Source organism: Gymnogyps californianus, chromosome 4 (genome assembly GCF_018139145.2).
Source record: "Gymnogyps californianus isolate 813 chromosome 4, ASM1813914v2, whole genome shotgun sequence".
NCBI lineage: Eukaryota > Metazoa > Chordata > Aves > Accipitriformes > Cathartidae > Gymnogyps > Gymnogyps californianus.
The window spans coordinates 31,498,963-31,510,308 of record NC_059474.1 but is presented as its reverse complement, the minus strand read 5'-3'; the positions used below and the strand labels follow the sequence as shown (position 1 = coordinate 31,510,308).

The 11,346-nt window shown below is 39.8% G+C and overlaps 1 protein-coding gene across 6 annotated transcripts in view; it reads right to left on the bottom strand.

Moving 5' to 3' along the window:
• Positions 1–2,673: 2,673 nt before the first annotated feature.
• Positions 2,674–11,346, bottom strand: part of EXOC1 (exocyst complex component 1) — a 32,563-nt gene continuing 23,890 nt past the window's right edge. For all 6 annotated transcript variants that reach the window (XM_050895279.1, XM_050895278.1, XM_050895281.1 and 3 more), the window contains 7 exons: positions 11,077–11,187; positions 10,512–10,588; positions 9,735–9,963; positions 8,356–8,539; positions 5,876–6,075; positions 4,161–4,355; positions 2,674–3,355 (listed from right to left, as the gene is read on the bottom strand). In XM_050895279.1, the coding sequence (XP_050751236.1) occupies positions 3,203–3,355; positions 4,161–4,355; positions 5,876–6,075; positions 8,356–8,539; positions 9,735–9,963; positions 10,512–10,588; positions 11,077–11,187 (1,149 nt within the window). In that variant the 3' untranslated portion in view covers positions 2,674–3,202. The remainder of the gene's footprint in view (positions 3,356–4,160; positions 4,356–5,875; positions 6,076–8,355; positions 8,540–9,734; positions 9,964–10,511; positions 10,589–11,076; positions 11,188–11,346) is intronic.

The window sequence follows — 11,346 nt, the reverse complement described above, 5'->3', positions numbered from 1 at the left end:
ATAAAATTGTGTGAAAGAAGCAATGTTAATCGGTATTAGACTAACCATTACAGGTGGAATACAAAACAGAAAAGCTTTAGCACATTGAAGCCCTCCTTTCAGTCTGAAAACAATGCAGCAAAATTCATGGTGAATTTTGTTCCAGATGCAATACTTGTGTTATCAGTAAGAAAATGTAATAATAAAAAAGCAGAGCAAAGATGTATCTTGGCCGTGGAAGACATAATACAGTGGAAGACACAATAAGCCATGTGGAAGAAAGATAAAACTACATAGCTGACAATGGAACACAAAGAAATTAGCACAGACAAATTCCTACGCTATGAAATCTATTTCTTTATCGAGTCTGTAACTTTAACACCAAAGACAATTGTGAACTGGAGTTTCCAGTCTCAGTTCTGGGAAATACCAAAATGCATTTTTCATTCATCAGAACTGATACGCTAAAGGCTTTTTTTTGGCATGTGTGTGAAATATGTTTACAAAACATCATTCCTGTCCTGTAATTACTGGTCACGTAGCTCATTCTGCTATAAAGAGCTAGTTTTGTTTTCACCCAGGTGAAAAAGGCACCTAGTGGACCAACCATTTGACTGTAGTAATGCTCTAATACATGCCTTTATACAGTCCATGGACACTGAAGGCTGCGTTGTGAAATGCCATTACTGCAACATCGTTTTCAAGATACGCTGAACTGGACCTGCACTTGTTTTGGCAAAGTCTGTTTCCAACTTGAATTGCTGGGAGTTCACACCGCGTTTGCTATGAAGTGTCACCACTTTACCAACAGAAAGACAACTCTTGTTCTAGAAAAACAGATTTCTTCTTTAAAGAAGAGCTACCAAAACCTGAAAGTTTACATTACAGTACAAGAAAACGCTATCGATTATGAGCCTGCTCATCACCTATCTCCCCAAACTGGAAGCTTTATAGACCTTTCAGCAACCCCAATCTATACCTACAGAGGGGCAGTCAGTCCCTTTCGAAACAGGCTCATTTTTACTTTTTCCACCCTCCCTCCGGGTCGGTCTTACCAGACATACCGCGAAAAGCAAATTCTTGCCGGGCGAGCCACTAAGGAGTAGCCGAGATGTTCCAGTGAGGCTTCGGCAGAGATGCTGCTCCGGCGGGGAAGGGGAGCTGCAGAACCCCGAAGGAACGAGAGACCAGCGTGTAGGCCAGACCCTGGGGGAGGCTGCCCAGGCTAACCTGCGCTCCCCAGGGGCAGAACAGACGGAAGCGGCCCAGCGCCACGCTGTCCTCAGGGCTGCTACAACGGCCGCTGCCGGGACCGCGGGAGCCCAAGCTAGCCGCTGAGCGCCGCCGCCCGCCTGCGAGGAGCTCCGGTCCCGCCGGCAGCACCCTCCTCCTTCCCCCACAGGACAGCCCGCCCCGGCGGAACACGAGCCTCGCCCACCCGCCGCGCACCCCACAGCGCTCCCCGGGGCTGGCACTCCCGCTCCGCAGACCCCGCGCAGCCACCTAGGCCGCACCGGCGGTTTGAAAATGGCGCGCGGAGCGGCGGCCGCTTCCGCCCCGTCACCTCAGCAACGGGGCACGCGCCCGCACCCGCGGCCGGCCCAGCCAACCGCCGCCCGCCCCGCCCCTTCCCGCGCGACCGGCAGCTCTCGCGCGGAGGGGCGGGGGAAGGCGACGTCCTGCGCCTCCGCTGCCGGCCGTTTGACGCCGGGCCGTGAGGGCGGAGAGCGCGGCCTGCCAGAGCGCCTTAGCGTGAGGGGCTTTCCTCGGCGTCGGAGCAGGAAGGAACCGAGGTTGAAATACGCGGGCTGGGCTAAGAGTGGAGGGTCACAGCTGACCCCCGATACTGCCCGGGGGACTCTCACACAAGGTTGAATTTCGGGCTGACTGCGGAGCGGGGAGACAGATGTTACTGCCGCACGTGATCCTTTTCCAGAGGGTGTTATTTGCATTTACTGCCTGTAGTATCGCTGCCTGTTGCATAGTTGCTGTGGCCAGACTTGAGGGACTGCAGTGTCTGATGTGGAAGTGACAGGTAGTCCTCTTTCATAAGCTGTCTATACTAGTTTTAAAAGAATTTATGCTCAGGGTAACCCTTACCTCCCCTTGGTGTTGCTTTGGCTACCTTTTGTCACGTGCAAAGACACTGTAAGCAGGTTATACACAACTTGGATCAAGTATTTTATTAGTAAACAAAAAGCAACTAGGATTTAATGAGCTACAAGATATGCTAGTCTGCTCACCCAAATCCAGGTGCCTTAATGTTGCCAAGTTGCCATCTAGCAGGTTAGTTTTTCCTTCTGAGTTTTATAACCTTCTTATTCATATTACTGTTTTTTGGTTTTTATTCTTGCATCTGCATCTCAAAACCCCAAATCTTACCTCTGTCTGCATGTTTACCTTTATTGTACCTGCTTCTATGCTATATACACCCCAGCTCTATCCAACAACTTAACAATTTCCTCAAGCTGTACAGAAAAACTAGGTCCTGAATCACAGACAGCTGAAGCTCCAGGAGGAGGAAGGGGTTACATGAGGTGGGAGTATCCTGATGCTACATCATACTTACTAAAAGGAAGAAAAAAAATACATGTTGAGAAATAGAGCAATTCTACTTCAATGCCCAGAGACAAAACAGTGGAAATAACTCCACATTTTCACCTTTTTGAAATAACACTCCATAGAAATAAAGAATATGATGAACACAGTTTAATTAAGAATTGTAGCCGTAGTCACATTACATCTCAGAACATGAATTCAGTATTCCCACTGCATAAAGTTCCACATCCATACTTTGGAGAACGAGGAAGGGAAAAGATCTCATAGTCTTTAATGCTTACATAATGTCCAAGATGCAAAATATTAGTGAAAACAGTAGTATTCTTTTTGCATACTATGAAGGTAGTGCTTACTGCTTTCAGCAAGAGAAGGGATTATAAATAAAAGTATCTGAACATTAGGGGAAGGGAAAAGCTATATCCAAAGTGTTTCACAGAATTAATGCTTTCAAACAGTACTTCAACCCAGCAGAAGAGCAACAAATCCCCGAAGGTTTCATGCTGCCCTGAAAGACATTTGAAGCAGGAGTGTAACTTGACATATCTGGCAGTTAACTACACATACACATGGAAATCGACCTTTTAAAAACAAATAGCATTTATAGTGTTTGATTCCCTTATACACAGGCACAAACTTTGCTCGCGTCTCTTTCCCTTTCTAGAACTTAATGAGACTGTGCAATACTGGAGCAGTAGTCTAAAATATCCTGTATAGTGAATTCCATAGTAATTCCTGATCCAGGATAGCAGCGAGCAATCAGCCCTTCAAAGTGCTTGTATTGTCGTATAAACTCATCTTGCATGGAATGCCACACAACCTGCCAAAGAAAGCAAACTTTAGGAAATGTCAGCTGGCACAATACACTATATGTGAACTACAAAACATTGGCTCATTAATTGATTCTCAGTTCAGCTGTCATTTTAAAACTAAAGCTTGCTAACAACAAAGTTCAATAAACTGGGTTGCTGCATTAAAAAAAAGATGGAAGTTTTTTACCCATTAAGTTTAAGATCTGATGTTTACATGACTCCTACCAAATCTGCAAAGCAGAAAATAGTAACAAAGATGAGGAAGTTGCCCTAAAAAAGGTACTGCTTTTGTCTTCAAAACACCTCAAACCAGAACAGTGCTACTAATTCACGTTTCAGACTTTAAAAAGCTGTTAATACATGCTTAACTCTTAAATCTACTTATCATTTACTCCAGTGAGAAAGTTTACAGAGCATAAGAAAAAACTTAGATAATATAACTATCAGAAAAGATATGACTGAAAGTATATTCTGCTATAGTGTACCAGCTAAATTTCCTATCAGGTTAACAGTTCATTTAAATGTAGTTCTCTCTACTGCCGGTATATTTTGCAGAAGAGAGATCACCCATTAATGGTCAGCTATGGAATCATAAAGGAAGTTTCTTTCTGAACTCTCTCTCTGCCACCACAGTTCAAATCAATGTTACAAGAAATAGAATCAGAGTGGAATTATAAAAAACTCCGCTCAAAAATCATGGTTTTTCAGATTTATGCTGAAGCTAGGCAGTTCTCTCAGAATACATAGGCAAAAGCAATACTAAAAGGCCTTTGTGTAAATATTACAAGGTTTTTAAGACATGATTTAGTTTACCTGAAGTAAGTTTTCTTCTTCACAGAGATGTTTATCTACCTTCTTGTAGAGATTATCCAATCCCTTCTTCACTTCCTTACCGGGATATTCCTTTATAACTTTACGAAGCTCTTGTTTATTAAAAGCCAGTTGATAGCTTACTTCCTCTTCTCGTATACCTTGTGCCACACGAGCTTCAACACCTTCAAAAAAATGCTAACAAACAATAACAGCATTAATGATTATCACAAATCTAAACTAATTAAGTTAATTTGACAAGCATATGTGTAGTTAAGTCTTGATTCTGCTTGACGACTTGTGTGTGTTCCCCCCATTTTTGTTTTTTAATTGGACATGAGGTAGTGCTCAGCCATAAACATTAAAGCACAGCCCAACAATACAGCACTCCGTAAGTACCAGCGTAGAACTGAAATCAATCATTTCTAGAAGCAATCAAGCTTTTCTTTGCAACCTTATAACTAATACTGAATCAGCCTCAAAATCCTCAATTAATGAGGCCATAGCCTGGGAAAATACTGGCTCTTTCAGATAAACTGAGTAAGCTCCTGAATAGGAACACAACATCAATATTTGTTCATAACTGCCCTCTTTTCTCACTGCCCCGCACCAGTTGGCTCAACATAATAAAAATGGAGGGAAGTATGCCTATGAACATGCATGTAGAGCCACAGCATCATTTGAAACAGTGCCCTGGGCCTGGCCAGGACAGAGTCAACTTTCTTCACAGCAGCCCATATGGTGCTGTGTTTTGGACTTGTGGCTAAAACAGGGCTGATAACACACCAATGTTTTGGTTATTGCTGAACAGGTCAACACTGGCCAAAGGGTATTCCATAGCATGTAACATCATGCTGAGCTATAAAAATTAGGGTTAGAGGAGGGGGGGGTGGGGGTTATCTTCAAGGTGGCTGTTGCTCAGAAACTGGCTGGGCATCAGTCTGCTTGTGGGAGGTAGTGAGTGACTGGCTTTGCATCACTTACTTTATTTTTTTACTGTCTCCCCCCCCTTCACTGATTAAACTGTCTTTATCTCCACCCCCAAGTTTTCTCACTTTTGCTCTTCCTATTCTCTCCCCTGTCCTGCTTGGGGAGGGGGGAGCTAGCAAGCAGTTCATTATGTGGCAGCTTAGGTGCTGGCCAGTCAAGCCACAACAAGTGGGAAGCAGCAAGAAATCATTTTAATTTTCAAAAAGAGAAGACATCTTGGACTTTTCAGAAAATGAATGGCTAAAATCCTGCTTATAGGAAAAGCAGTCAACAGTGGGAAACATTCAGTGGGCAGAACCGAGTCTGAACCTAAGTCAGCATTCAGTTTAACACTTAGTTTGACTTTGGACATACAGAACTTTCCTAAGATTTTTCTTATTGTTGAACAGTTCAGAAACTACAGTAATTTTCTCTGCAATTGAGGTGGGGAAAATTACCCTAAAGCTCCTGATTACTTTTCTGCTCGCTTCTTCCTTCCTGAAAACCATTTGCTTAAGACACAACTAATGTTTAGTCAGTACTATTAATTGCCATGAAAAATGTGGTTATTTTCATCCAAGACTATTACTCTCATGAGGAGAGTACTCTTGCTAGGCATGCTCGAGTCTAAAATAATAAAACAGAGATGATGATAGATGCAGTGATAAAGAGATCAGATAGTGCAAACTAAACACTTGAGAAAGGCTACTCTGTACCATTTAAATGTATATAAACTCAAATATACTTACATTTAATTTCTCAAGAGGCTGTCCGAGTGAGTAGATTACATAAGACTGAAGATGATCAGTGTACTTCTGTTTGGCTTCTTTTTTCTCAGCCTCAAGACAAGAAATCTTCAAGCGAGAAAGTGTTGCAAAAATATGATGGAAGTTCTCCATCATGACCACATCTCTGGGTGTTTTCTGGCTTTCATTAGCTACCTTCTCAACTGAAAGAAAAAGGAAGCAAAATACTTAAAATACCAAAAGGACAACCAAATTCAGAAAAACATAACCAATAACCATAATACTGTCAGAAAAGGAATTTTGGATTTTATGTCAATGATAACCATTTGTGTGAGTGAATGTCATAATTGCCACTAAATAAATCAGTATCTGAGAGCCTTCAAAAGAAGTAACAGATATGTACAGGCTCTAAGACCATGAAATTTGTATGCCAAAAAGTCACTTATAAAAAGATACAAAATAGTGACTACATATGGTCTCATTCACAGAAGTGAGAAACGACCCACATTCTGTGGAGGCTTACAAGCATGCTTTCATTATCCCTAATACATTTCACATGATAGAACTATTTAAGAAAAGTCTAATTCTTAAACTATTTAAGAAAAATCAAAGAAAATCAATTCCCCTCTTTGCTAGAACAAAAATCTTCAATAAGGTGGTGGGTTTTTTAAAATGTACTTCTCGGTCTCTCACTTTTTGCTTATTAGTTTTATGGTCAAAGTTACTGTCAATCCCCAATTTAATAATAAAAATGGATAATCCTGCACATAGGTCTCTTACTTTCATCCCCCCCCCCGCGCTCCCCCCCCGCCCCAAAACCCCCAGGGCAGGCAAAAGAAATTCTACCTATCACTCCCTTATTGTGCCTAAAAGCAGGCTGAAAGAGGATGGCTTCAACCAAGAGGGCAATTAAGTCTCTATGCCTGTTCATCCGTTAATCATTTTGCTGAGACTACCAGGATGCCTACCGTGAAAGTGATCCTGGGCACCAGAGTATCAATAAAGATCACAAATTCATTTCAGTCAGAACACGGAATTGCCAACTAGGAGAAGTCTGCTACTGCCGATTTTGTTCTTCCCATAGAATTTTCTACACTGTCCCCGCCCCCCGCCAATTCTACCTGAAGTACTACATCTTTCTGACCCATTTCAAACATTACTTGTAAATTAAATATCCTACTGCATTAAATATACTGCTTGCACTGATTTTGTACATAATTTTAACTTCATCTTCATTCTTTACTTCTATCCCTTATCCTCCCCCATCATAATTCTTTGTTCTTTAAGTTTGCTCTGTACTTGTCTGAAACAGATTTTGTTTCTTCTTCGGTGTTTGACTGGCATCATTTTGAACCCCTTTTAAAACATGCTTTTCTAAATTCTTCCTACAGTAGTTATTTTATCATTGTAAGGTTTTGCCTGTCGTCGTTTGCTTAGTTTCATCACTTGAACAGTGAATTCTTAAGGACAGAAAAGTTGGGTGCAATCAAATAAAAAACATTTTCAAAATTTACTGTCCTATCAGCTGGGATGCTCCTGCTGACTACATATGGACTCTAGCCTACTGTACTATGAAGTAATGTCTCTTCACAATTTCCTAACATGTTCAGAACCACTATGCTATAATTTCCTCAAACTAGCTTTATTGCCTCTACTGTCTCCTCTTGCCCAATCTTCCCCTAAAAAAGAGGTAAGTCTCAGTGGCTGGGAATTACTACACATGGAGTTGTTTGAAAATTTGCAGGTAAATCAGCACGGAGAGGTCCGTCCATCCGTGTGTATCCCCATTTTAAAAGGGAAGGACAATTCTTCCAGAGTTCATTGGCTTGCATATCCCCCCACACCACTTTTTTTTTTTTTTAATGTTAAATAAAACCAGTAGAACAAGGGTGTTGCTGCTGTTTTTCCAGACTGTAGCTGGGAAAATAGGGAGGACTGGAAAGACATTCTGCTGTGTCAGGCTAGGACACAAAGGACCTAATCCGCCAAGAAAGGTTCAAATTCATAGCCAGAACTCAAGTGATTTAGACAGGGCTGTGACAATGAACAGTATTAGGGCCAAATGCGAGGGATCCCATCCAGATTCATCTCCTCATTTAAGCTACACTGGGGGAGAAAAGACAGGAAACCACTTCAGATTGAGCGTGTCGTGTTGCTGCCATCTCCTCTCTCCCTCCAGAGTCTTAATCGCTTCCCTTTGTCATAACTGAAAGTTACTTTACAGGTATGTACAAAGGGAAATACCCATATGTACAAAGGGAAATATCTACAGTTTGCTCTTAAAAAGTATATTACAATCAAAAGGTTTACACTCGCTCTCCTACTGATAACAGAGATAACCAAAATTTCAGCACCATATCAGACACATGGCTTGCAATAGAAAGTCTTTTTAAAAAAAACCCCATCTCTTAATTGGAGCAAAATTATATATAAATAGGAGGAAACAATCATTTTAGTAACTACGACAACCTCAGAAGACCTACCACTGACAAAAACAGCTCTAATAAGTTTTATGTAGGCTTTATCTAGATCTCCTCGTCGTTCTGCATTTTTGAAAATTGATTCAGCGAGGGCTGCAAACTCTTCAAATTCAGCAACAAATGGAAGGATCCCAACTTTACTCTTCTTTGAGATTTTTACTTCATCCATCTGCTTCATTTGATTACTCTTAAATTTAAAACACGAACAGATGTTAGCCTCTACTGTATGACTCCAGACCATGTAACAACTAGTACAAGAAAAAAATGCAGACATACTGAAAAACTGACATTTATTCAAAGACGGAAATAATTTTATCTTCCAATTAGTATATCTACTTAGTCTTCCTCCCTTTTCACCCTCAAAAGTTTGTTAAGAAATAAAATAATTGGAAAGAAAAAGGAAGATGGGCAAGTAAAATCTTCCAGCTTTTAGTCTCCTTTGTTTGTTTACTTAGTATTATGAAAAAAAACCAAACAACCCAAGGAAAAAAAACCCACCAAACTTATCCACCAGAAGCAATTAACAATTTTCATTCTGTAATCTAACAAGGAACTTTGCTTTTCTGATTCAGCCAAGCTAACAATTCCTTTTGCTACAGGAAGTTTCTTTAATCTTTTACTGAAATTTTATTTCTGAGTATAATCAAAAAAAATCAGCTTCAAAATATTTTAAGCATTAAACTGATCAAGAATGGTCAGTCTTAATATGTTGGCCTAGAGTCAAATTACATTTATGACAATAGAAAAGTTATACCAGCAACTATGTTTTCACTAAACTTGCCATATTTCATATAATGGTCATACTCTATTAGCAAAAGGAAGTTTCTGACAGTAGAAGCTGCCTCTGCTACTGCCAAAAGATTGGCCATTTTATCTAAAACAAGGTTTTGTTAGATGTAAGACAGAAATAACTGAACACATGGAAGAGATGTCTATTTGGCATATTATGCTCAAAGGGGAAAAGCAAAACCCTCATAAGTCCATGAGGTTTTGTTTTGGTAAGTAAAAAAGGCAGAGAGCTCCAGTTTACTTGACTGACTTCAGTAATCTCAGCAAGAGACTGATTTAACAATCAATCAAAATAACAGGTTTTAAACAAACAACTGAACATGTCAGCTAGCTCACAGCAGTGAATGAGTGGTCATATTTGTTACAAATAGTTAATTATGGAAGAAAACTGGAATGGAGAGGAAAAAGAAACACAACCACTAATTAGTTTATCTTTTTGGAAGGTTTGGCCAGTAGAAGAGCAATAAAGTAACTCATTTTTACTTCAAATTAAAAGCAAAATTTAACTATAAAGAAATGCAAAATCAAACTGGGTAGGAGTGGGCTTCCTAAAATATTACGGTTAGCTTAATCAGAATAACTAAAGAACTTACAATGCATTTATCAAAGTTCCTTTTGACAGTCACCAAAACATTTCCAAGTGTTGTGCTGAGAAAGGAAGCTGGGTCCACATTTTGTGCTGTCCATACATGATGACTCATCTTGACTAACATGTAAAGGGAATTAAAGCTATCAATCTTGTCCCCCAGCGCTATAAGATTATTCAGCTCAGGTTCAATACAACGAAATATTTTTGTCATCATTTGTCGGATCATGTCCTTCCTATTAAAAATGCATAAGACAAAAACATTACTCTGACAGTTTACTAGGCTATTTTACATGTTCTTTGATAACATTTTTAGGATAAATTTATTGGATACAGTAGTCTCATTTGCATTCACCAAGTCTCATGATTTTCAGAATACTGCTAAAGGAAGAAATGCCAATGCCACACAGTAAAAAATCAATAGTCACAGGTATAAAATATTCCAAGAAGTATTTTCTGTGTGGAAGCTGCCACACACTCCAATTCAGAACTTTGCTAAGCGTACTTTCCAAAGCGTATTTTCCATATTACAGTGCCTAGTTTCACTTTGCAAACTATTAGAGAATTAAGCATCTTTTTTATACTACTATAGACAGAAACATCCATCCTATATACAAAAATTTTTATATTTACTGACACATTCAGTGTCTAGGTACAAATTAAGAGGTCACTATTCACTTTCACTAAAAGGGAACAATTTCTGATTATAGAGAAAAAAGTTTTATATGCCAGATAAATTCACAGGTAGGCTTAAGAATCGATAATAAACAGCAGCAGCACATACTCGGATGATATTGGTTGTGGAACACCAGAAGTGTATGAACGAGATAAAGTTCCTCCATCCATTTCCTCTGCTTCGTTCTGTAAGAACAAGGAATGTATATAAAGGAAGCTGAAAGCTTGTCTACAATTCTATATTTAAGTGATAAGTATATCTGACAAAACCAACATAATTATCAGCCTTTTTTTTTTTTTCGCTTCCCCCCCGCCCCCCCCAAAGTAGCGAATACAGTGGTTTGCAAGGTTCTGATGTTTTTCTGGTCATGTTCCACCGAATACAACACTATCCACAATGACTCCCCTCTACCTTCCTACGTAGCATGAGGAAGTGTTTACTGTGATCTTATGAGGAAACAAACCCATGGCAAAAGAAAAGTGTCAGTCCTTCCTTAACAGATTTTGTATTGGTCAGCCAAAAATAAAGATTCTGCCAGCTAATGGAGAAAAACAAATTATTGATCACCTGGATCACATAATTGCCAGATAAATTCAGAAGTTATCTTTTAAACAGGACTCTTAGGAGGCCGGTTCAATATTTTTTACTTCAGTGACAGAATGAAGAGTCATACCGTTGCTGTTCCCGAGATGCTCTGATGTTGCTGTAGTTTGAAAAATTTACTAATGAAGTCCTGTTCTGCCAGACACAGAGGCTCTAGTTCACTTAATACTTGCTCGAAAATCTAAAGAAAGCCAAATATTTTGTCAACACACCAAATACTATGAACAGTTAGTAATATTAATTTTAATTGTTTCTTGCATAGGATTTTATACTTTCTACCTTCAGTAAGCTTTAGAAGGCTTACTTCTACTTAATAGAAATGGAAACAGCTTGTACTTAT